We start from the raw sequence: 25621 nt of genomic DNA, 5'->3' as shown, positions 1-25621 counted from the left end.
CCAACACTCTCGTTGTTCTACTTCAAAATCATTGCTTTCACACAGCCATGTGAAATGCAAAAGCACATTCCTCTGTAAATTGATGGGTTTTTACTTTTTCCAGGCAAAGGGCTCAACAATTTATATAAAAAACAATTCTTCCCTACACGGGGAAAAAAAGCCAACTCTAGTTTTTAGGAAAAAAAATGCCTGCTTTACTCTAAGAACAAGGCTATTGTAAAACACTTCTACCATCTAATGTGGCTCACAGGAAAAAATAGCAGCTGCTCTAAGTAAAAAGCTCCTTCTTCTCCCAAGAAGGCTAAAACGTGGTTCCAGAGATTTGTATGCTCATGCCAATAAGTACTGCAAATGTGTTTTAAAATCTTGCCTTCAACTGCCCCGTCCTTGTTTTCTTTGTTACATTATATTCAACAGTTTGGGCCATTCAAACTCCGGGGAAAAGAACGGAAAATCGGCCACCCTGCTGCTTTGAAATCTCTCTTCTGGCACAGACATCAGAGGCCAAGGTGATGACTGCCCTGCAAAAGCATCTAATGGCTCTAAAGACCATCTTGGCAGAGCCGTGGAGGCAACACCAGTGTCAGAGTGGCCTCCTGGGGACCCTCAAGGGAGGGATCCTGCTGCACCCAGACCCTCCCAGGCACTGAGCCCACTGAGAGCTTCAGAACAGTCAGGTGCCTCTGCTCTGAGCTCCACTTGGAGCAAACAACAGCTCTACACTTTGCAAAGGTAAATCCTCCATACAGGGGGGCACCTACCAGCTTTTCTGGCCTCTTGTACACACAGGACTTTATCTCCTGTGTTAAAAAAATATACAGGATCAAGGGAGCATTAAAGGGCAGTGGTGCTTCTCTGCTCCTGGCTGTATTTTAAACTAGCTTTGAATGTGTTCCCAAAGACATACTCCAGCCCAAATTCAGAGAAGCCAGTCTCCCTTACTGCCCAACTTAAACAGGACATGTACTACAAGATCACCAGGGTTTTCCCTCTTTCAGGGCAGTTGCTACCCTTCATTTTAATTAGTACATAACATATCACACAAAACTTAATGATATGTAACACTGAAGGTATGAACTGCAGGAAAAAACCTGGACAGATTTTTAAGTGACCAAAAGTACAAACATGCAGGAATTACTCCAGCACTGGCAGCCAGCCAGACCTGCCTCAGCATCAGTGCAAAACTTACTGCATTGCAAAACTTATGTACAAAGACTCATCCAAAGTTTCAGAATGCTTGTCCTATACCAAATGAATTCTCCTGAAAGTGATAAGGATTATGGAGAGATTTTCTCTGATATGCAAGTATAACTTTTTTTCCTCTTATAGGAGACCAGTTTCTACAGTAAAACACAAGCATGCAGAAAGTTGAGTTGCCACTATACATTTCCATCTGCAACTTTTAGAGGAAGCAGGTTACTGAGAATAATTACAGTTTCTTTTTGTTGCTTGTGCCTGTTTTAGATTAGGTTTGTCATTTGATAGGAAATCCAACCACAGTCATCATAATTCATAATACAATGACTGATCAGTCCCTCTGGGGCAGGATGGGAGATTCAGCAACCAGCTCCCAACTGAGTCAGAAGCAGTCTGGGTTCAAGCTCTACCACATTCTCTCTCAAAACACTGAATAAATGCAGGAAGTTAATACTAAAATTTGACAAGCCTGTCACCTGTCTCCTCCACTATGTGTCACAAGGGATTTGAGGGATTACAAATCCTCCACAGTCTTTTAACCAGCCCCCACAATGAGGATAATTACAAGGATACTTTGGAAATGCTCTGTAGACGTGCTTGGGTAAGGACTCATCCTATAAAGATGCATCAGCTGCCTTGGAATGGCTTTATTTTTATCTTGCTTTTTGCCAGGTGGCACAGGTAGTTTGTTTGTTAATGCACTGCCTGCACTCTCCATGCTTCCTGCTCCTGCTATCAGCTGCAGGCAGGAAAAACTGCTCAGGGAGAAAGTGGTTTATCTTTTCACTCACACAGACTGAGCTCGTTGTTATGGGAACACCATTCATGCTACTCATCCAGAGTAACTTGGTTTTCCTGTAACTAAGGGCATTCTTCCAGCCTGAATCTATCCATACAGGATAGATTACTCAACAGAGCTTACTCAACACCTGCGTTTAACTTGGTGCTTTAAACTCCAAGTTAGGGTAGAAGATCATTAAGATTCTGAATGTTCAAGGAGAGGAAAGTAGAAATGCAATGCACATACAATTTGCAAGTCAGGCTTCTCCTCTGACTTTTGGTCATTTTCTCCACCAATGTGTCTTCCATTAATTCATCCAGTTGCTCTTCAAACTCAGAAAAACTTCCACGTTTTTTCCTTTTTTTCCAAGGTCCCCAGCCCTCATTTTCACCCTCTGAATAATCTGTATCATCAGAGACTGTGCAGGTTTGTTAGGGAACTTTCTCCTTGCTGGCTTTTAGGCAGAAGGGCACAGATTCTTCAGTCTTCACAAGTTTTGAGCTTCCCTATGGAACTGACCTTTATTTCCCATGTATGCTTATCACAAACTGCTGATCCATGTGAAGGCCACTATCACAATACAGCTGCAAGGTTCCTTCAAGAGATTTTGCTGAGGATTTTGATCAAAAAATATTGGAAAATCTAAGCCACACAAAAGCAGATCATCTCTCCACAGGCTGCTAAGTCCCTTGCAGAGCTCCTACAGACTTGCAATGCCCAACTTCCTCCACATATCAAGCATGTCTCTCCTATGAATGCATCCACTAGCATCATAATTTAGAACAAGCTTTTTTGGTTATTTGATTAAGACATGTTCCCACAGCAGCACACACCAACCTCACCCACTGTGAGCATACCACAAAAAGCTGATTCTGTTCTAAGAATAGGAGAACAGACCATGAGGGAAGTGATTTGCCCAGATCAGGTATCAAAATCAGAACAATCCATACACCTTAGCTAAGTTTCCCAATTTAACCACAGCATACATTATCTTCCACTTATTCCACCAAGTTTCCCAGGTGTGTAAAGCAACATAAAAGTACTGGTATTCAGCAAAAGGAGAAGCTTTGAAACAGAACCAGAGCAAGCCTGTCCTAGCAGGATAATGATGGTCCAATCTTCAATTCTGCACTTTTAAATTCAAAGGAAACTAAGAATGGAATTCCAGCTTTATTCCTCAGTCAACTTTCTAAGCTACAGAGAGATCCCAGAAATCAGTTTTAACTCCAAGATTTCAATTAAATATTAAATAATTATGTCCAAACATTCTTTTTAGTAAGTTCTAACAAAACAAGTGAAAAAGAATAATTCTGCAGGCTTCATTCAAAGCAGTGTCAACAGCCCACTTAACCCTTACTCAGGATACTCAGGAAAAAAAGCACACCCAATTACAAAGCCAGCTGTCCTTCCTTCCTCATCCCAGCCATTACTCAAAGCAGTTCAAAAAGTATAGAAGGAGATACAAGAGATAATCAGAGCAGTGATGTCAGCAGTACCTGAATAACCTATTGTGGGAGACCTCTCCTATTGATCTGCTAATGGCCTTTTCAAACAGACCTCACACTCCAGGAACAGGAGCTGGGCTGAGGGTCCCAGTCAGAAAGCAATTACACTAGCTGGCCTTGACATCACTTGTTTTTCCAAGAAAATGGAGCTGCTTCTCAGGTCAGCATGCATCTTGGCTTTTGTTCCTCTTTCAATACAGCTTTGTCCTCTGTGACCAGGTTTTGGGGTCAGACTTTTCAAAAAGCAGGACTCTGCGCTGAGACTCAGGGCTCTGCTGCTGCTGCCATGGTGCAGATTGAAGACAGCTCCCTCCTTCCCACTGGAACTTGTCTGAGCCACACAGCTCAAGCTGTCAGCTCTGGGCACTCCAGTTCACAGGCTTCTTTCAACATTTCCTCTTCTGTTTCAGATCCTTAACTTTCAGACTACAGAGAAGAAAAGCAGCTGTTCCCATGAAACCTCTGCTCCTGCATCCATCCAAGACAGATGCTTTCAGCAGTGCACTGGAGTATTCTGCCCACTCTTACTCCAAAGAAACCAGGACTCAGAGCTCTTGTCATGCCCATTAGACTGACAAACTTATCAATACCCTCGTTACTGATATCTTCCCACTTCTTCCAGTGTAACACAAAAAAAGAAGAGCCATTGTCTGTGAACATCAAAAACTCAGAAGCATTTAAAAACCCAGAAGATGGCTTAAAGAGTGCTGGCAAGATTGTGGGAATCACAGCAGACACCTATAAACCTCTGGCTCACTTTGTTTCCTCCTAGAATTTATTCACAAAATGAGCAGCCTCTTCACTGCTTCTCCTGCCAATACCTGCCTACAGTCAAGCACTGTGCAATTTAGGGGCATAGGCTTAATTACACTGGTAAATTAAAGCATTCATTTTCCTTGGCTCTACAGGAACAAAGCACCCAGGCAACAGATACAGGCTGCTAGCTGACACATATTTGCTTTCCAAGCAGTAAAGCATCGACAGCTTTCCAAAACAACCACTCATGTCACACACAGTATCCATAACAGCTTCCTAAAGTGTGTAATTTGTGGTGGCAGAACAAGTAAAATGCCTCAGGCTTGTGCATTGACACTTCCAAAATAGAGTTTAATGCTTTCTCTGTGGCACATGTGCTACCTCTGCATGTACAACTAACAAGCCTCCATTGCCTTAATTGCAATTCACAGTATCTCTCAAAACTAGTCCATTCTGACACAAGGACCAGTGGACATCAGAGTAAATTACCCCAGTGAACCTTCAAAACACTCAATTCACTCTCTCCTGATTGCCTGTGGCTGTACTGAGTTTGATCAGACCCCCTTCAAATGTTAATTTTTTTGAAGGAAGGGCCCTAGTCTGTTCATTCATTCTTCAAACAGAAGCCAGGCCATGCCTTTGGTTATTCACATTGCCTTTCTACACGTGCTTTTCAGCTCTGCATTTTTATCCAGAGAACACAGACCTGCACACAAAAGTCAAGTGCATGGCATAGCAAGGACATGACAACAGCAACACTCATTCCTAATACCAACAGGGTTTTGATCAGAAGTGTGAAGATGTTATTTAGAAGTATTTAACTTCAAATTGTTTCTTCTGAAGAAGAAAAAGAAGCACCTCCAGGCTGTCATTTCCAGAATGCCTAAAAATTATCCCCCAAGACACTTCTTTCCATACTTACCTATGCAATGTATCTTTCAATCCTTCATTTGCTCACATACTGAGCTCAGGAAGCAATGCAGATCAATTTCTAAAATAATCCCATCTCCACATGGAAGAAGCAAGTGTCCCTTGCCTGCCATAACCCTGTCTCTCAGCAAAGCTATTTTCCATACTATAGTTGTACTTGTGTGAAAAATCAGACTAGTGATACACGTGCCACATTTCAAACACCCTGGCACAAGTTTAATCTGCAAAGCCTCTAACAGCAGTTTACCACAGTTAGAAGCCCACAAGCATCCCAGTTCTGTTCTACAGCAAGTTTCCTCTTTTTCTGCACATTTTTTTTAAAGGAGCTCGCTATGCTGCACTGGGAGCAGACAGAAAACGGGAAAGGATTTTAAAAGCCACAATCAATAGATTTTTTTACCCCTGATAATGTTACCACCCACATGACAGCCAGCTTTTGGTCACCACAAAGACACACACCTAGGGAGAGCTTCTTGCTTGGCTCCCCCACCACACTGACCTCGCCTGAGTAGCTGTACTTTCCCTTGAGGATCTGCCGGTACAGGCGGGTGCGGTTGTCGTCCTCGAAGGGCATGGTGCCGCTGAGGAGAATGTAGGAGATCACCCCGAGAGCCCACATGTCCACCGAGTTCGTGTAGGGCTTCCTGACCAGGATCTCGGGAGCAATGTACTCGGGGGTGCCGCAGGTGGTTTTCATCAGGCAGTCATCTCCCTTCTTCCGCGCGCTGGCCAGCCCGAAGTCCGTGATCATGATCTTGGAGTCGGTGCCCGGGTGGTAATAGAGCAGGTTCTCCGGCTTCAGGTCGCGGTGGGTGATGCCCAGCGTGTGCAGGTACCTCACCCCGTCCAGCACCATCTGCAGCACGCGCGTGGCGTCGCGCTCGGTGAAGGAGCCCTTGGCGATGATGCGGTCGAAGAGCTCGCCGCCGGTGGCCAGCTCCATCACCATGTAGACGCGCTCCTGCGTCTCGAACACCTCGATCAGCTGGATGATGTTGGTGTGGCGCACGCGCCGCAGCACGCTCAGCTCCGACTCGCACACCTCCCGGCCCTCGCGGTACTTGGTCTCGATCATCTTGATGGCGTAGGGCTGCTTGGTGGCCTTGTGCTCCACGCGCACCACGCGGCTGAAGCTGCCCCTGCCGATCAGCGCTTTGATGTCGTACTTGGCCGTCACCCGCGGGTCGAACTTGGCGCGGTACTTGGCCACTTTGTTCTTGCGGGGCTCGGGCTGCTGGGCGGGCAGGGGGCTCCCGGGATAGGGGCTGGTGTGATGAGGAGGGGAGGGAGAGCCAGCTTTGATGACAGCCCCGCAGTCATCTCTGATGAAATGCTTGTAGATGTCGCTGTGGCCCGTGTAAGGCTCGACTTTTTTAACCAGGTCTAGCTGCACATCTTTGGGGGGCTCGGGAAGCACTTTGCTTGTCCCACAGCCCATCACTGACGGGTGTTAATTCCCTATCAAGGCATGTTCCCAGGGGAGCACCAGCAGCAACCACATCCGGGGCGATTCCCACAACTGAATCTTAGAAAAAAGAATGAGAAGAAACAAATAGGCAGGAATTAAGGTAGTAAAAAATCAAATGGGACCGTGCTATCACAAACTGAGGATATGAGATTTTCACTTCTCTCTACTACAGAACATGCACAATGCTCTGCTGCTTTCATCACAAGCCAGTGAAGGCAGTGCCTACAAACACCCAGCCATGGTCAGAACAGAAGTGTCCACAGAAATCACACAGTAACTCTCTTTACTAGGGATTGTTTGTTTTCTGCTCCCTGCTGAGCACTGAATCAGTCACAGAGCAGTTGAGGCTGCATCAGACTTCTGGAGGTCTTTTTGTCCAGACACAATTGCTTAGTAAAAATCAAATCAAGGAAAAAGTCAAGCATTTTCTTTAGTTTTGTTAGATCTGCTCAACTTCCTCAGTCAGCAGCCAATCCAAACCCTAGAGTTCTGAGTTTGCTCAGCAGAACACCCAGAGAGGACCTCAGCAACTCGTTCACTTAACACATCTTCCCAAGATTTTTTTTATACTGAATTTGTACACTGTCTTAAACTTCTCACTACTTTGCTGCTGGGGATCAGTGGAATAGAAGAGGCAGGGAATATGAAACCAGAGGCACACTAGTTTTAAGGTGCATTTTACCAATTAACTTGCTGCAGCTAAAAGGGAAATGTTCACTTGCCCAGAGCAGCTTCCAGTCAGCAATTCCCTCATCCTTCAAACCCTGAGAAATCAAGGTGGGCTTTCACATCTTTCAACAATCTCAATTTTGCTCTATTTTACATCTTTAGGCACCAAGTGGCTCTTCTGGCTTTCAATACTGAGCTGCCTGTAAGAAGTGTCTTGGGTGGAATTCCTACCAGCTGTTCCAGACTAGGAGTTCTTGCTTATCACATTGGATTCCAACAAATCCAAACCAGCTGCTCTTGGGCAAGTCTTTATGTGCTGATTAAAGCAATACTGGTCAGGAGATGTGGAAGCCACCCCTGGTTCTGGCAGTCACTGGGCAGTTTCACATTTGCCCTTTTTTGACTCAGAATCCATCAACATGTGCCTGAGCTTTCACAGGAGGCTTCAGAAAACCACCAGCCTTGAAAATGTGATTTTAGGTCTTACCATCACCAGGTGTATCTCCACTCACACACCACCTCTCCAAGCACCTGCTCAGCATGAACAGCAGAAAAGGAACCCCAGCCGGTCTTCCACTGGGAGAAACAAGTGGAGAAATAAGAAATGCATTAAAGGGACACCTGGAAAAAGTTCAGACTCTCCATCCAACCTGGAAAGAAAGCCAGGCTTTAGTAAAGATTCAGTTTTATAACTGATCATCAAAGTAACTTCTCAAGGGAGAAGTTCCCTCCTGGCAGCACCTTGAAGTCAAACAACCCAGCCACACATACACATGCCCTAGTAAGGTGCAGACAGTAAAAATAAAAAACAACTTCACAGAGAGCTTAGCTGACTTTCACCAAGCATTGCCCTGGACCTGGGGCCTCATTCAGATTAAAGCACCATGATAAAAAAATTCAGAGCTCTGGCTAGTCTTGAGTAATGCCTCCTATGGATAGTTTTCCCAGCATAATTGAACCTTAAAGCATTTTAAATGGATGAGAAATGGATGAGAGCATCCACAAACAACATTATTACAGAGCAATTCAAAACGCAGAGAAGGTTTTACACATCGTGTAAAACACCCCTCCTATAAATAAAACCAAACAAAAGGATCAAACACTTGAAAATATTATCTATAAATCCACTAATGGCATTAACTGAGATGTGGCAGCAATTCCAGCATGTCAGTGGCTCCTCCTTATACACTTAAGTGTTCCAGTGAAGGCAACAGAATCCCAGAGCTGCACACCAGAGTCAGCAACAAAATGCTTAACTCCACATTAGTGCAAGACATGCTTCTGTGTAGTAATCACCGAGAACGTGGGGAAAGGAATTAAGATAAATTACGAGCATTACAAGCTCTCCCAGTGGGAAACCACATACTTGACAGGTGGCAAACTATCTGCACAGCAAACTACCTGAGCTACAGCTGGAAGGGGTGGGAAGAAACACGGGTTTATGCTTTTCCTCTCGGAGATTCAGCTCCTCGCCTGCCGTGTCAGTAACACATCTCAAACGTGCCTCTCACTGCCTGACACAACCTGACACAACCTGGCATTTCCATTTCCAGCTTCTGGTGGATTTCGGAGGAGAACCCCGGGGCTGGGGGTGCTGCAGCACGGCGGGCAGCTGTGCCGGAACCAGCGGCTGGGCAGAATCAGCCGAACCAAGCGGGATTGCTAAACGGTTTGTTATCAGAACTCATCCCAACCCAGGCCGTTTGTCGCTACACTGGAAAGGGGACCCAGGGCCGGGCCGGTGCCGGGAGCTCGTCCCGCGGCAGGTTCGGCTGCAGGCCTGGGGAGCAGCGGGCCCGCCCCACTGAGGGGACACTCCGGGGGCGGGCAGGGCTCCCTCCCCGGCCCGCCCGTGTCCACGGCCCAGCGCCCCGGGCAGCAGCAGGGCTGAGGCGCCGGGGCCCGCCGCGCCCACGCCTCCCGGGCCGCACCACCGCCGGCCCCGGAGGGAGGGGAAGGGAGGGGAGCGGAGCCGCAGCCGGTGCCGGGCCGGGCTGTCCCGGGGGTGCCGATCCCGGACTCACCTCGGCCCGCTCCGGCCGCGGCGCGGCACCGCCTCATGGCGTCATCACCGCGCGCCGGGGACGCCCGAGGGGCGGGGACACCGCGCGCGGCGATTGGCGGAGGGGGCGGGGGGCGGAGCCAAGACGGGGGGAGGGCGGGGGCGCTTTACCGCCCCCTGCCGGGGCCGCCGGGAGCGCTGCGGGAGCGTGAGGGGCTGAGGCGCCTCCCTGCACCCCGAGACCGCACTGCACCCCGAGACCGCACTGCACCCCCGAGACCGCACTGCACCCCCGAGACTGCACTGCACCCCCGAGACTGCACTGCACCCCGAGACTGCACTGCACCCCCGAGACCGCACTGCACCCCGAGACCGCACTGCACCCCCGGGGGCCCTCAGCCCCCCTGGCCCCCCTCAGGCCCCCTGGTCCCCCTCAGGGCTCCGGGACCCCTCACACCCAGAGCCGGGATCCGCCCTGGGGCCGCCCGCAGCTCCGTGAGCTGAGGGGTCCCGGGGCCTCACTGTGTCCCCCTGGCCTTCAGCCCCACCTCTTAGGGCTCTGGGTGTTTAAAACGAGATTTGGGAGTTTGGAATTTTTTAAAAGTTTAGTAAGGGATAAAACAATGACAAAAAATAAACCAGCGGTGAGGTGCCCTTGACGTTTGGCCAAAAAGCACAGGGGTAAATTTGGACAGTGTGATTTTTTTGCTGTTACGTTACTGAGGTACATACATGTCACGTGCTTCACACATTATTCAGACATTCTTGTGCGTTTTTCATATTTCAGGAACTCACTGGTTTGTTTTCTTTACACTCTAACTTTTCTGACATCCTGTGAGATATGTTTTAGTTTTTCTTATGTCTCCATCCTGTTGTTCCACGTCCTCCAATAAGGGCTTAACAAATTCTTCTACGATTTTTTGGTGCTCTGCTTTTGTGAGTTATCTCTTGGAGAGATCAGTCAGCAGATGTGTGAACCAACATAATTGTTTCCCATCATTCTTTCAGTTAACATTTCGTGTTTTTCTAAGGCCCATGATATAATAAATTTATCACACCACTATTTCTATATGGTGCATACTTAAACTAATAGATTGTGTTACACTAATGAACAGCTACATAGAATTATACATTGTACTATATCCGAATATTCAATGCCAGCGTCCAAAAGCTAATGCATAAATGTGAAAGCCAACATTACTTTGTAGATTTTAATGCAGGACCCCTCAGTCCCCTGGAACTCCTCACCCCAGGGCCCCTCTCACCACTCTGGCCCTGCTGTTACCCACAAAATTGGGTTTATTATGACACACTTCAGAGAGACTGTGATTGTTTATTTCAGAGCTGCCCCAGCCTGGGTGCTCGGTGTTATTCCACAATCCAGCACACCCCACCACACTCTCTGTTCCATTATTTACAGAGAAGTTCAGGTTTAGTCATTTCCTGAGCACAGCTCCACTATTAAGATTGGTTAATAATTTACATAGAAATCATGGAACGCCAGCTACCTTCTCATGCCCATGGGAAGGGTCTTCACCTCAACAGGGTCTTTTTGAACCCCTAGCATGATTTTTAGTGTTACAATGAAGACAGCTCAGCTCTAGGATACACAGATATGGAGTATTCTGCCAGGTTAGAAATGTTTGCACAGCCAAACATCAACATCTTAGTTCCAAGATGTGCTTGGATGAGGGAGCTGGCTGCTCCCTGTTCCACTGATCAGGTCTCCTTTGTTGCTGATTAGGTTTGAAAGTGCACAGAGGTCTTACATCAAAGAACATCCTGCCTTAAGGTGGTGTTGACATATTCTGCATTTTGCAAGTCATCCCCGTGGGCTGAGCCGGTGGCCCTGGCAGGGGCAGAGTTCCTGCTCCCCATGCTCCTGCCTGGAAGAGTGGCCGCAGTGCCTCCCCTTTGGAGCCAGATCCAGCTCTGACAGCTCTCCAGCCGTGCCTTGGAGCCCGCAGCCCGTGGATCGGCTCCGAGGGCTCCCCACTGGGCTGCGGGACTCTGGAAAAACATTCCCTTTGCAAGAGAATTGCCCGGAAGCATTGGTGCTTTTCCTTGGCAGGGAAAACCCGGCCCCTGGGGGATAGCTCTTGCTGTTCTGCACAGCAGAATAACGAGGCACATTCCTTTCTCCTTTCTTTGCCCCAGCTACTAAGTGCCACAAAACCCACAAACTTTGCTTGGTAACTGCCTGTGGACTTTCTTCCTCATATCCTTTCCTCATCCTCAAACAAAACACTCCTCATCCCGGCCCTGGATGACCTGAAAGCCGGGAGAAGAGGGATGGCACCTTGCAGGGATGCTGACGGCACTCCTTTCCCTTGGGGACACACCAGCGCAATGCTGTCGGGCTTGTTTTCCAGCCTGGCTGGCACGTCATTCCCGAGGCGGCTCAGGTGGAGCGGGGCTATTTTCACACTCCTACCATGCTTTTAAAAATAGCCGTGTTTGTTTCAATGCTCCTGGGATCTTCGGCTGTTTTAAAATGATTATTAAGTCATCATGTAGTAAAAGTTGTACCTGCTGATGCACATTATTGTCATCAGCTTCTTCTCTGTGTAATTCCTGACAAAGCATGGAAATGTGTGAGGGTAGAGAAGGGGCTGCCTGGGCTGGAATCAACAAATCTGGTGAGTTGTGCAGTTGTCTGCAAGGGAAACTTCCCAGTTCTTGTTTTCTCAAACAGTAGTGGTGTTGCTGGTAGGTTTTCAGCCCTCTAATCCCCCCTCTTTCTTTCTGGAGATGTTTCCACAGCCACACATCCCCCACACTGTCCCTGAGAGGTGGCTTAACCTGTGTCTGACATGTGAAAGCTTGCACGTGTCCCTGTTAAGGTTGATCCTGTTATTTTAGGCTGTTTCTCAAGGTCATCCCAGCTTGGTTCCACCACCATGTTCATCTCTGTCATCCTGGCTGATGGGTGCAGAGCAGTGGGCTGCCTCACCTTGGCCAGGGATGCTCACACAGGAGTAAGTGCTCTGCAAGGATGAGTTTGCCTCAGGGGATGCATCTTCCATTAGTCACTTCCTCACAGCTTTGTTTCCTGAGCAGCCTCATGGGAACACTGAATGAGGCACTTCTGGGTCCATCATTGCTGAAAAATGTCAAAGAGCCAACAGACATCGACCCTTGGGCCAGAACTGTGGCCTTCTTCTGAGAACTTCAATCAGAGCAGCTCTTGTATTATTTATGCTGTGTGGGGCTCTGAGGCCCACAGGAGCCAAGAGAACATGGCACCAGCCATCCACACAGAGCCAACATCCGCCTGGCAAAACACCCCGGGATGAGCCAGGGAGCTGTCTGCTCATCCATGTGATCCACTGCCTGCCAGGTCAGGCACCCAGCTTGGCTTTGGGGTCATTGCCTGTGGATTCCTGATGCCTGTTACTCCATCTAGAGCCTTTCCTGCAGCTACAGCAGGAAGTTTTCTGACCAGGATAAGCACCTTGCTGCTGGGGCCACCAGCCATGGAGCTCTGAGAGGCTCTGCAGCCGCTCGTCCTGCCAGGCTCTGTGTGCCCTGGGCTCCCACCAGCACTGCTCCAGCCAAAAAACATTGGAGATTTTTCTCCCTCCTCCAAGAAGAGACTGGTAACAGGTTCCTGACACACTCACAAAGCAGTGCTGTGCTTGGGCAGTGTCTAACAGCAGGTTTTTCTGCCAAACAGGCTCTTGTCTCTTGGTTGTTTCTTTTTTTGCCTCCTCCCTTCCAAGATGCTGCTCTCCCTGGAGAGGAGCCTGGAGAGGAGCCTCCCCCTGCTCTTCCATGCTGACCCCTTCAGAAATCCATGTCAGCCTCCCTCCAGCCTCATGGGAAGGATTCAGCACTTGAGGCAGGAATATCTGGGAAGAATCACACAATCTTGGAATGGTTTGTGTTGGAAGGGACCTTTAAAGGTCATCCAGTTCCAAACCCCTTACCATGGGCAGGGACACCTTCCACCAGACCAGGTTGCTCAGATCCCATCCTTAAACACTTCCAGGGCCAGCCACCTCTCCTCTGGTCCTGCAGCCTGGCTGCTCCCTCCTGAGAGCCTTCACCCCTCTGCAAGGATGGGTTCCCCTAGAGTTTTGTAGCTCCTGATTTCCTCTGAGCTGCATCCCTGCCCTGTGCAGCAGCCAGCCCAAGCCTCATGCCAGGCCAGAGCTCAAGGTTGTCCCAGCAAGGCTGAGCAGAGGTCGTAACAGGAGGATGTTCAATTAAAGCTGCTTAAAAAAGAAATCCAACTTTCCATATGCCTCTCTGGAGAATAAAACAGCCCCAAAGCTGAGCACAGATGGGGTGCCAGGCAGGGGACTGAGCACAGCCCCCACGGCAGAGGTGACTCCAGCTCAGCTGTCCCCACTGCCTCTGATCCGCAGGGATTGAGGTTGTCTTTTGGTGTTTCCTTATGGGAAGTTGGACATTTGGCTCAGCAGAAATCCCCATGCAATCTCGGATAGTGGCCAGCCCTGTGACATAGTGTCCTCCAGGCTATGTTTGTCTTTCAATCCTCCTGCTCCCCCTGGGGTGCCAGCAAAGCTGGAGGTGGCAAAACTGGTGCCTGGTTGGGGATGCCAGATTGGAATAGTGGCACTGGGGCTATGGAAGGGCAAGGAGACATCCCCCCTCAGCTGATGGCCTCCACGCCAGTCTATCCAGTTAGAGAAACCCAAGTACATCCCCACAGATGAGGAGTCGTTCCCCAGCTGCACCTTCATCAGGAGGGATTTCCCTGGGTGAAGGAATGAAGGATTCAGCCCTCGTGTGGCAGAGGTGTTGGGCAGCGTGGTGGGAGGCCAGCCCTCATTTTGCTGTGGCACGTGTGCTGTCTCACTCTCACAGTCACCTAGGATAGTGTCACCATCTGGTTCCAGCTGCCCAGGGACACGAGGACCTCCCTGGCCCCCTTCTGCGATTACAAAAAGTGAATTCAAGCATCAACTCAGCTGGACTCAGCTGGCCTTTATCCTTTTTTTCTTTTTTTTTTTTTTTTTTTAATAATTTAGGTTTGTCTCTTAGAGAAGAGAGGGAGATAATGTCTGCAGAGCATTTAATCTTCTGCCCAAAGAATAGCAGAGAGCAAATTAGGATCTACTCCAATTAATTTGCCTTGATGGGCAAAATCTGGAGAGCGGCCATATCTGGGAATTAAGAACAAAAGCAGGGAGTGTAAAGTAGGTCACCGGAGTTTCGTAACCACAGCGAGGGGTTTTCACAGCACGCTCCAAAGGCTCCTGGTGCTGGGATCCACCAGTCTCATTGCCCACCGTCCCCTCCTTCCAGCCTGGACTGCTGCTTTAGGATGCTGTCAGAGTGCAGGGAGCCAGCTGCTTGTTCTCGGGACAGGAACGAGCAGGACACGGCTGCAGGACTGTCCCAAACCCTTAGACAGACACCAGCCCGGTGTGCCGGTTTTGGAGCACCAGAGAGCTTTCCTGGGGTCAGCACGCCCACCCACTGCTGCCCCCGGCCCTGCAGGGACCTCCCTGAAGGAACTTTGGGGTGACAGGTGACATTGGGTTTTGGGCAGTGCTTTGCCATGGACGAGTGGTGTCACCAAGCCGTGGAGGTGTCACCAAGCACCTTTTCAGCACCCCCAAATCCCAGCCCTGGCTTCCCAGAGCCCCCAGTGCCTGCAGGCTGTGTGCTGACACGGTGACACCTTTCACCTGCAGGACACACGCGGAAGCACAGCCAAAGGTGTGAGCCATGTGTGGTGACAAGTGCTGGTGCTCAGGACGCCTGGTGACATAGCTAGGGGGCTGTGACATGTACGGTGGCATTTTCCAGGACACGGCACCTTCTGCGGTGTGTCTTTCTGCGCACGGGGTGAAACACCCGCAGTGTTTGGTGGGTGTGGGTGGATTCCGGCTGATTGAAGCAGCACGGCTCGTTGTCCCTGCGGTGTCCCCGCCGTGGTGGCAGCCTGTCACCGCACCGCGCTGGTGATGCTCCATGCCCCGGAGGTGCCGGCGGGCGCTGCGCGGTGCGCGCCCGGCGCCCGGCTGGCGTTTATCCTCTTAGCCACCCTGCCGGGATCCGCCACTAATTCACCCTTAAACACAGGATTGTCAGCAACTGGGAAGGAAGGAATCGGCGGATTATCCCCCCGCCGCTGGCGTTAAACACGGGGAGTGGCAGCTGCTGCAGGAGGAGAGCTGGGGTGGGTCTTGCCCCGTGTCCTGTGGGATCAGCATCTTCCCCAGCAAGGGCAGCCAGGAGCCCAGATGTTTGTTGTGCCCCCAGCCAGCTCCAGGCTGGTTAGTGAAATAAATAATGGGAAATAAACACAGTGCCCCACACAGAGCTGAGGGATCAGCAGCAAACACTCAGCCCCATGAGATGGACCAGCAATCCTGTTAGTGCTCCCTGGACCTGGCTGAGGACTGGGACAGCCAGGGTGACATCCCAGAGGTTACCAGTCACATGTTTAAGTTGGTAGACCTCTCAGGAAGAGATTTTATGTGAAACATGCAATATTTTATCCTGGCTCAATGAGGACAGTGATTCCTAAGCTCCTTGCTCACGTTCTGAAGGCTTTCAGCCACAGGACAGTGTGCAAAGGCTTCCCCAGGCCAAAACCATGTGCCCAGCTGCTGGAATGTTTTTGGGACAGCCTTGAAGCCACAGAAATCACAGAAACAGCAGCAACTTGCTACCCACAGCATGTAGGAGCTCATGGCTCCTGCTCTCTGCTGTGCCTGGAACAATCCTCACAGCAGTGGCACTTGTGTTGTTGGCCAGAGGATTTTGTTGCCTTTCCCAGGTGGAATGGTTTCCCACATGCCAGCCAGATTTACCCACCTCTGCTGCTGGGGCCTGGGGGCCACACAGGAGGAGCTCCTGATCTGTGCCACAGCTGGGGTGGCCCATTTGCAGTTCCAGTGGCCCTTTAGGAGGTGGGTGGGGAGTGAGGGATGCCTCCCCAGCCAGGCCTAGGGGAGATGATTTGCACACTGAGCTTTAGTACCTGGGAAAAATACCCTAAGTTTTCAGCATAACAGAGACAGGGATGGGAATTAGAGCATATTCTACAGATAGATGAAAGTTTAGCCAAGTTAAATGCCCACAAATCATCTTGGTTTAACTTTGACAAGTTCCATGTGAACCTGGATGAGATTTCCAGTTCCCTAGCATTTTTACTTCCATCATGTTGATTATAAAAACCCCAGAAACCTCTCTTCCTCCCAAACCATAGTTTTCTTCATGACCATTAATTCAGCAAGGCCAGAATAAAAAGGGTGGAAAACAGAAAATGTCACTGGAGTTGCCCATCATAGGACAAGCTATTGGATGCCAAAAAGACAAAGAAATCTGTGCCCTGTGTTTTCCTATGGTGCCTTTTAAAACAAATAAAACGTTTGACCCACCTTTAAAGGGAATATCTGCTATGCCTAGCCCCGAAAAGCAGAAGCCAGGAGCACCAGGGCAGTGGGAATCACCCCCTCCTGGGGCTGTCCATGGACCCATGGACTCCCTGACATGGCCATGGGCAATACACTGAGGGAATGGAGTCACAGACCCTCCCACTGACCCTTCTTGGGGACTGGTGGGGGAGCATCTCCTCTCCAGCCCCCAGAGCATACACAGCGCTTGGGAGAGACTCAGGGGGCATCCCATGGCAGAGAGACAGGAGAAATGTAAAAGTGTCTTTTAATATAAATATAAATCCATCTGAAGTGCTGCAGGAGAGGACCGTGGCCCGCGAGGGATGCCCGGGAGGGAGGTGGGCGTGGCGGGGAGCGGCCAGCAGCCCGAGGAACCGGGCCAGCATCACCTGGGCACCCTGCGGCGGGCCGGGCTAGAGCCGGAGCAGCGGCGGCAGGGCCAGCAGGGCCAGCAGGGCCAGCAGACGGGGCTGCAGGGGGGTGGCCGAGCCCCGCAGCGTGGCCTGGTTGGTCTCGGAGGCGGGCGAGCCGGGGGGCTGGGGGCTGGCCAGGCGGCTCCGGGCGCTGCACAGCTCCTGCAGGTTCCCCTGGAACTGCATCTTGCGGGACTCCTGGCGCAGCGACTCCCACACGCTGCTGGCTTCCACGGGGCATCGGGACAGCACGGCGCTGGCGCAGGTGTGGAACTCATCCCAGGACCTGCGGGAGAGGGCGGCAGTCGGGGGCGGTGCTGGTGGCGGTGACCCCGCCGTCCCAGCCGCTCCCGCACGGACACTCACTTGCAGATGGTTTCCAGCTCCTGCGCCTCCTCGCCGGCCTCCTGCTGCTGCTGCTGCTGCTGCTGCTGCTGCTGCTGCTGCCGGACGTGCTGGGTCATGCTCTCCCCCAGGCTGATGAGGCAGCCCGCGAAGCCCCTGAAGATGCTGTCGCACTGTCCCGCCATGCTGACGGGCTCCTGGCTCGCGGCTGCGGGGCACACAGAGGAGAGGCCGAGCTGAGCCTGCCCAGCTCAGGGCAACGTGGCTGTGAAATGTGGCGAGGGGCTCCCACACCCCCCGCACCGCCGGCATCCCCTCGCAGTGTCCTTCTCTCCTGGCCCGGGAGCCCGAGGGATTCACGGCCCCGCAGCGATGCTGCCATTGCCCGCAGGGCTCCAGCCGCCCACCTCACCTCGAGCTCTCCCCAGAGCCATCTGTCCCGGCCTTGATCCCCTGACAGCAAAGATTAATTTGTGACTACAACAGATAAAAACAAAGCAAAGGATCAGCAAGCTGGAGTCCCTGCCCTGACTGCAGTGGAAAAGAGGGGGAAAGGGGAAAGGAAAGGGGAAGGGGGAAAGAGAAGGGGAAAGTGGGCCAGAGAAAGATAAAGGGGAAGGGGGAATGGGAAAGGAAAAGGAAAGTTGAGAAAGAAGGGAAGAGGAAAGGTGGAAACAGGAAAGGGGAAGAGAGAAGAGAAAAGGTGAACAGGAAAAGGGAAATTATAAAGAGAAAATGGAAAAGGAAAAGAGGGAAGGGGAATCGAGGGGAGGAAAGTGGAAGAAAAAGTACAAAAGGAAAAGGCACAAGTGCAAGTCTGGCTGCTTCATTCTGAGAAGCCCCAATTCCCTGATCTGCTCCCAATTCCCAAAAACGATTCACCACTGGCACTGGCCAAACCTTGGTGCTGGACAAGGGACAATGGGTGACAGGGTGTGTTAATGAGGACTGCGAATGCATCCACGACTGGTGGGAAGCCCAAAAGGAGCTGGTGTGTGACTGGGTCGCAGAGAAACTTGCATGATCCTCAACTCTGCCCCAGAGGTCCTGCAGGTCAGAAGATGTGGGGTCCCTGTGCCAATTCACAGGAGTTACAAGAGTTTTGGAAGTAACATGGGTGTGCACCAGGGAGGTTTCTAACTGAGGGGGAGGTTTCTGCAGCAGACCCCTGTGGAAAGGCAACCCCAGAAACAGCTGAAAGTTTCATGGTGACTGCTGAGGCAGCCAGGATGTCTCCAGGGAGCCGTGTGCCTTGCTGCTGGCATCCCATGCCTGCACTCCTGGAACAGGGTCCTGAGCAAAGGGGCTGAGGTCGAGACTAACCCCACAGTGAGCCTGACACGATCACAGGGCACTTTAGGTGTTTGCAATGAGAACCCCCTGAGCACAGCACCGAGGAAAGTCTAGGACTGATGCCAGACACGTGGGTCGCAAACATCACAGGTATCAATAGAGAAAGTGGGATCCATTGCTCCTCTTTTGAACCAGCCAGGTAACAAGCGTGCCTCCCACCAGCCCAAGGACCCAGCAGCTGATGCCTCCCCTCAACCGGCTGGTCCCTGCTGCAAGCTGAGCTTGCACCTCCTGCTCTAATGTCCTGCACAAGCTCTCCCCTCTGCTCAGCAGCCTCGGCATGAGGCTGGGCAGGGCCAGCAAAGAAGGAGAGAGCAGAAGGACAAATCACCTGTGCTGCTCCGCTGCAAAACCATGGGGAAAAAGCTGCCCCCGGCTCCGTCAGGGAGAAAGCCCAAGGGAAAAGCACGGAGGAAGTTTCCCAGGGCGCTGCAGAGCATCCCTGGCTCCCCAGCGGGTGCCGAGGCAGCCATCCTGCTCCTGGGGAAGGGTCGGAGTCACCGACCCTCTGAGCTAAAATCCACCAGAGCTTTGGTGGTCCCTGTCCTCCATCCGTGCAGCCGGACCCGGTTAGTCCCGGGCTCCCCATCTCTTTTCAGAGCAGAGATGTCACTGGGTACCGCTGTGCTCCGCATCCTCCCCCGGCTCTCGGAGGAGCGGGAGTGTGGAGGGGACACGCTGGTGCCAGTGAGGTGCAGGACCTGCCGGATAAGTCCCCGAGCGGTCAGGATGCCCCCCGGCCCCGGTGAACCAGGGCAGCAGGGAAAGCCAGCAAGTGCGTGGGGCTGGAGAGCCAGGGCTCGGGAACTGTCCCCGCCTGAGCAGAGAGACCCCGGACAGCCACGTTCCTGCTTGCCCGGCGTCTCAGGACACGGGACAAGGGTGGATAGATCGCTGAGCCGTGGGGCAGCCGGGCACCGCGCTCCCCGCAGCTACAGACGGTGCGGGACGCGGCCGGGGTCCCGCTCCCGCCCTCCCGCTCCCCAGCCCCGGCGGGGACAGCCCGGCCCGCGGCACTCACCGAGGTGCAGGAGCAGCGGGCACACGACGCCCAGCAGCCGCCAGCAGCCGCCGCCCATGGTGCGGACCCCGCGCCGCCGCCGCCGAGTGCTCCGCGCCCGCCGCCGCCGGCAGCCCCGGGACCGGCACCGCCCGGGACCGGCCCCCGGCACCGCCCCGGACCACCCCCGGCACGCCCTGCCGAGCAGCCCCCGGGGCTGGCGGCTCACGGAAACACGCACTGGTTTGCGTTGAACGGCACCGTAAAATCCATCTCGTTCCAAACCGGCAGGGACATCTCCCAGCGCTGTGCAACCTGCTCTTGTGAACACTTCCAAGGATGGGGCATCCACAGCTTCTCTGGGCAACCTGTGACCCACTGCCCTCACAGGGAGGAAATGTTTCCCAATATCCAATCTGCTGTGCCCTCTGTCAGCGTGAAGCCATTCACCCTTGTCCTGTCACTCTCTGCCGTGTCTGAAGTCCTCCAGCTCTACTGGAGTTCCTTTCTGTATTGGTAAAGTGCTGCAAGGTCTTCCCAGAGCCTTCTCCTCTCCAGGAAGGAGGAGCAGTCAGACACATTTTTGCTGTGAAAAGCAGAGTTAATGTCCCCTTCCCACAGCCAGCAGCCCACCATCACCTCCTGCCTCTCCCAGGAAGCAGAGACCACTATGCCCTGCTGGACTCACACAGGAAAGCTTAAGCAGAGACAGGAAAAAATCTGGGAAGAGAAAACATCCTGGCCCCCCCACCTCAGGCTCCAGTCTGGAGATGGTTTGATACCCTCAAAGACCCCTCAGTCTTCCCTCTCCATCACACAACAGAAGAAATTCTCCTTTTTTTTTTTTTTTTCTCAAAAAGTTTTTTATTGAATTGTTCTTAATGTTATTTCCAAAAAAACCCCCAAAACAAAAAACGAACAACAAAACCCCCCAAAACTTCAAAATTTAGATAAAAAGAAAAACCTCGGTGTAAAATCAAAACTAATGTCTGAAACATGGACATGCTCTGAAGCACAACAGAACCTGTGGACCCCAGGGGCTCTGGCAGTTTGCTGCTGCCTCAGCACCCTGACCCAGAGCCCCTCCCTGGGGCACTCCAGAGGTGTCACCCCCTGCCCAAACCTGCCTCGCTGCGTCAGGCAGGCCGGGCACTCCACTGTGCATCTGGAATTAACAAACCTCAGAGTAACTAACTAATTAATGAATTTTAACTAACCCCTCTTGCTCAGCTGACCTCCTCCCTGTGCCTACAGCCTGCCAGGGAGGAGGAGCTGGAGCCCTTGACTAGTGTGGGTACAGGTTTCTGGCGGCAGCCCCTGTGCTCGGGCTCAGCGCACACCTCGCTGCTCCCTTGCTGACGGCAGCACATCCCAACCTTGAAGGGGGTAAGAAAATCCATCGGCTTCTGCTGCACGACATGGACTGCCAGCCAGCCTTGGGGACGGATGGGCAGGTGAAGAAGAGATTTAACTCTCAAAAAAGAGGCTATTTAGGAAAAATAAGCCAAGTGAATGTTCAGTGACTATTTGGAACTATACACAGATGGCGTTCGCCTTAGAGACATCACACACGTGTTGATAGATTTTCTTGCAAGAGCTCTTAACACCAGCCAGACGTCATCAGCAAGTGTGGATCTGCTGGGTGGGCTCTGCTGGAGCAGCCCAGCAGGCAGCCAGGTGCTCCTAGGTCATGCCAGGGGTGACCAGGCCCTGCAGCATGATCATGAGGCGCCGCGCGGGTTTGCTCAGAGGGTTGTGCAGTTCCACCTGGAGGAACTGGAAGAGCTTTTGCCGCACCTGGTTCATGACTGACCCCATGTGGTCTCGGGTGATGGGGTCACTTTGGTCCAGGTGCATCACTGCATCCTCCAAGTAGCTGAAGGAGAGAGAGCAAGGTTAGGACCAAACCCAGAACATGATCCCAATCTGAATCAGTTAATGTTAGCACTGAAGATGCAGTTTTGTTCCCCACTCCACCCAAATTCTGCGATATGTTCAGTTGTCACAAAATAAATATTCCTGACTCACAGCAGAGACCACCTATCCCCTCCTAAACATGTGAGGTCAGCCTACAGCTCCCAGCCTGCCCACCTGCCCCACAACCTGGCTGCTGGAACCAAGGCAGAGGCAACAGGCAGTGACAACTCCCCACAGTGCTGGAAGTAACTCTCAGTAGATTTTTTCTTAAATGCCTTCAAGCAGAATTAGTCACTCATTAGGCAGTAAAACCCCTCAGCAGTGAGGCTCAGTTTGTGTAGGGTTACAATAAAATCCATCCAGGAAGGGGTGGGAGAAGATCAACACTTTTACCAACAAGACACTCAGAAATTCAGATGAGCCATCAGCTTTTAAACCACAGCCTGAGTAAAGCAATGTGGTCACTGCAGGTTTTCAGGAACAATGCAGTTTAAACTTTTCAGCAGCAGCTTTAACCCCAATTACCAGCCTGTAACTTGACTGTAACTTGAAGCTCTTTTCAGTTTTTCTAGCTTGCTTTACCCTTATTGAGTTAAAACTCAATTTAAGTGATTTTTCCATACAAGTCATAATCAAAACCTGTAGGTACCTTAACAATTTAGCTTTTAAGGGCAGATAGCAGGGTTTTGACTCAGACACTAAAAATGTTCATGGCAAGTATCAGTACAGTCACTATTTTGTCACACAAGCTTTGCTTGGAACATCCACCAGAAATTATACCAGTAGCTCCTGCTGCAGCCTCCCACTGAGCCTTTCTGGCAGTCACGACAAGAAACTGCTGACACAAAGTCCAGCGATGGGTTAAGAGCTGAGGACACAGCAAACTTGCCCAGGATATTACACTATCCAGGGAACATGGCACCATCCCTCCTTTGGCCTCCACAGGGAAATCATTCCTTGGGGAATGGGGATCACTGCACAGGCTTCAACTTTTGTCCAAGTTCCACCTTCCACTTCCAGGCAGTGAATTTAAAGCCAGGGCTAAGAACAGGACCCAATTCTCTGGTCATACTCACTTCAACTTCAGCTCTGTACGAGTGCCCAGATCTGAGGAGAGCTGCTGAATGAGGGAGAGCAGCACAGGCTGGGACAGCGGGCATGGATGCTGTCCAAATACTTGCTGAGTATCCACAGTCTCACAGACATACAGAACCAGGTTGAGATCAGCTGCTGTTAGAGCCTGCAAGGAAGACACAGCTAAACATGCACAGGAACCAACAGGCAGGTGAGGGACACAGGACAGGGTGACAACACTGAGATGCTCAGTGGCTCAACAGCCTCCTCTGGGAGCAAAAATCTCTGCTGTACAGGCCAGCAGGGCCATCTTTAGGCTCTTGCTCTATGCTCTGAAGACACTGAACAGAGCACAACCAGACAGAGGGGAGCAGGTTACTGTCAGCAGCATGGAGCAGGGTCAACAGTGCTATCATTTCCACAAGAGTTTGTCTGCAGCAGCTCAAAGGGATCTGCCTGCATGTTCAAAGTTAGAGGCAAGGTCAGGCCCCAGCTGGTAGATCTGCCTGGAGAGGCTTATGAAGCTGTTGCTCTTCAGAGGTGAGCCACGTGTCAGTGCTATGGCAGAACACACTGGTTTTACTGGAGCACTGACACTGTCCTGACAGGACATGGGCAGGGAGGAACGTAACTGCTGCCAAATCATGGAACCTGCATGGCTCTGGCTCCACCTGCATGACAGCAGCTGCACCCCTCAAGCACTTCACTGCCACAGATCTTTTCAGTCAACTCCTGTGTAAGCTCTTGTGAGATCATGTGCCCACACCAAGAAGCCCTTTTTTCCTCCTCACTCCCCAACAAGCAATGGATGACTATCAGGAAAACGAGGTACCTGCTGGAAAGCTTGGTTGAGGTGTCCCTGCTGGAGCAGCTGAAGGATGTGAGTCTGCTGGGACTGGAAATCCATGTGAGTAGAGGGGATGGGTGTCCCGGCTGCCGAGCGCATTGCCTGGACGATGCTCGAGGTGACAGCTGCCTGCTGCTCCTTCATAGCCAGGCTCACTTCTCCTTTAATGACTCTCTGCACCTGGGCCAAAATAGACTCCTGCATGCTGAAAAAAACAAAACACAACCCATGGGTACCTCTGAGAATGAAGAGCCAAGGGATAACACTGCACAAAGCTTATACCAGTGAGAAAGCACAGGCTGGTTTGCTTATTGTAGTGTGGCTCCCTAAGGGTTCATACAAACAGATCTGAGGCACAGGCAACTCTGTGGCCAGCACCACCATGTCCCAGGGTGCACCTGGAAGATGATGGGATTCTGTGCAAGAAAGTGACATTTCAGAGAACCAAGCCTCTCATTAAACAATGTTTTAAATCTTTAATGTCTCTGTCTTACAAGCAAGGTAACTAAGCTGTGGGTTTATTCCCAAATGGGGCCAGCTTCCTACAGGAGATCTGTCAGATGCAGTTCCTAGTGTGCAGATGACACCTTTAGAATGAGAACACACTTACACTGTGCCTGTGGCTTCTCCAGAGAAGAGGATTTCACAATGCAGAATCTGCTGCTCTGTGTGACACCTTTTCCCTCAAGGGCTGGATTCTCCCCTCTCACAAAGGGTACAAAGCATCAAACCTGCTTTACTACAGGTAGAAAAGCAGGAATTCCCTGGGAACAAGAACTGCCCATGCAACAAGACCAGGATTTAGCCTGATGGCCTTCCTGGCAACTATGGCCTGCACTGAAGACATCAGTGTGTTCTGACATGTTCTAGTGCCTTAAAATAGACAGGGCTGTTCTGCCCCACAGGTGACCACCAGCCAATCCCAATGCCTGGCAATCTGCCACTGCCTCATGGTGTGAATGTGCTGGAGGCACTGCTGGGATGCTATCCTGAAACCAGGAGGGCAAAGCACAAACTGCTGCAAAGCAGCTGTGGGGAGAGAGTAGCAGCCTGTAGAAACTGTTGAGGACACTAAGTAAAGAAAAGCCTTCAAAAGACTCCTCTGAAATGATCTTCAGGAAGCATTCAGATTTCAGTGAGCTTAGGGGTGCCTTAAATTCTTCTGTTCTCCATGATGCACATGGGACCTGGGAAAAAGCTGAGCTTCCCAATACAGCTGGGAAACCTGTGGGCAACAGTCACCATCCCACATACTGTGCCATATGTGCAGGGCCAACAAGCAGCCCCACAACACTCCTGGCTTGCTTCCACAACTAAGCAAGGAGAGGTGCTTGTGATACTGGCATGTAACATCCCAGTGCCATCTCTTTGCACAAGCCCAGCTGCCAACTCACTTGCCCACGATGATGTGCAGCTGGTGCTGCACCTCAGCATGGACACTGGCTGCGATGGTGGTCGCCAGCTGCTCCGTGGTGCTCTGGAAGGAGCTGATGAGCTGCCGCAGCTGGTTCAGCAGCGGCTCCCGCACCTCCTGCTCTCGTACCTTCTTGTTCTTCAAGTGAGCCTCCAGCTGCTGGATATCTGCAACAAGCACAGAGGGAGATGTTTGTGCCATCTGTAGCTGTGGAGATGATCAGGGCAGAAATCCAGCTGTCAGGCTCTACACGTTCTCCAGAAGAAGCAATTGCTGAGCCCGTGTATGAGCACAGGAGAAGCACAAGCCTTGGTTTGGGCTGCATTAAACTAGAAACCCATCTTCCAGTCTCCCCATCACACAACACAGCAATAAACCCTCCAATCCTCCTACAACAGACTTCTACAGGCACTCCTTGCTCAGCAGAGACAAAGGCAGGAGTGAGGGTGTTTTATTTCATACCTAGTGTGAATTGTGATCTGCATTAGTTCAATGCTCATGAAGAAAGAGGGGTAAATTTTCTGACAAAAAAGAAATTATGTCTCCAGAGATTTAAAACACGTATTTTAAA

The 25621-nt window shown here is 51.3% G+C and overlaps 3 protein-coding genes across 4 annotated transcripts in view; all 3 read right to left on the bottom strand.

Annotated features, from left to right (window-relative positions):
• The window catches only part of PSKH1 (protein serine kinase H1), a 29688-nt gene extending 20293 nt beyond the window's left edge, over positions 1-9395 (bottom strand). The window contains exons 1-3 of one of the 2 annotated variants that reach the window (XM_079316374.1): positions 9331-9395; positions 7794-7956; positions 5669-6694 (exon numbers count right to left, since the gene is read on the bottom strand). In XM_079316374.1, the coding sequence (XP_079172500.1) occupies positions 5669-6607 (939 nt within the window). In that variant the 5' untranslated portion in view covers positions 6608-6694; positions 7794-7956; positions 9331-9395. The remainder of the gene's footprint in view (positions 1-5668; positions 6695-7793; positions 7957-9330) is intronic. The other variant, XM_079316375.1, reaches the window with a different exon arrangement.
• A 7540-nt stretch (positions 9396-16935) lies between these two features.
• Positions 16936-19951, bottom strand: NRN1L (neuritin 1 like). The gene is made up of 3 exons (XM_079316495.1): positions 19820-19951; positions 17467-17653; positions 16936-17386 (listed from the first exon to the last, which is right to left on the bottom strand). The coding sequence occupies exons 1-3, from the start codon at positions 19875-19877 to the stop codon at positions 17101-17103; spliced, it is 531 nt and encodes a 176-aa protein (XP_079172621.1). The 5' UTR covers positions 19878-19951; the 3' UTR covers positions 16936-17100.
• A 1150-nt stretch (positions 19952-21101) lies between these two features.
• Positions 21102-25621, bottom strand: part of EDC4 (enhancer of mRNA decapping 4) — a 31509-nt gene continuing 26989 nt past the window's right edge. Inside the window, exons 26-29 of the mRNA XM_079316356.1 lie at positions 25031-25217; positions 23622-23841; positions 22792-22955; positions 21102-21674 (exon numbers count right to left, since the gene is read on the bottom strand). Coding sequence (XP_079172482.1) covers positions 21482-21674; positions 22792-22955; positions 23622-23841; positions 25031-25217 — 764 coding nt within the window. The 3' untranslated portion in view covers positions 21102-21481. The remainder of the gene's footprint in view (positions 21675-22791; positions 22956-23621; positions 23842-25030; positions 25218-25621) is intronic.

This window comes from Erithacus rubecula (assembly GCF_903797595.1).
Source record: "Erithacus rubecula genome assembly, chromosome: 12".
Taxonomy (NCBI): Eukaryota; Metazoa; Chordata; class Aves; order Passeriformes; family Muscicapidae; genus Erithacus; species Erithacus rubecula.
Note: the sequence above shows the minus strand (reverse complement) of the source record. Positions and strands in the feature narration are given on the sequence as shown.

Excerpts from the sequence above, each read along its gene's own strand:
- NRN1L (XM_079316495.1), bottom strand. The coding sequence starts at position 19,877 with ATGGGCGGCGGCTGCTGGCGGCTGCTGGGCGTCGTGTGCCCGCTGCTC. Across the intron at positions 17,654-19,819 it reads CCCGCTGCTCCTGCACCTCG|CCGCGAGCCAGGAGCCCGTC; the intron begins GTGAGTGCCGCG and ends TGTGCCCCGCAG. Across the intron at positions 17,387-17,466 it reads GAGCTGGAAACCATCTGCAA|GTCCTGGGATGAGTTCCACA; the intron begins GTGAGTGTCCGT and ends CCTCTCCCGCAG.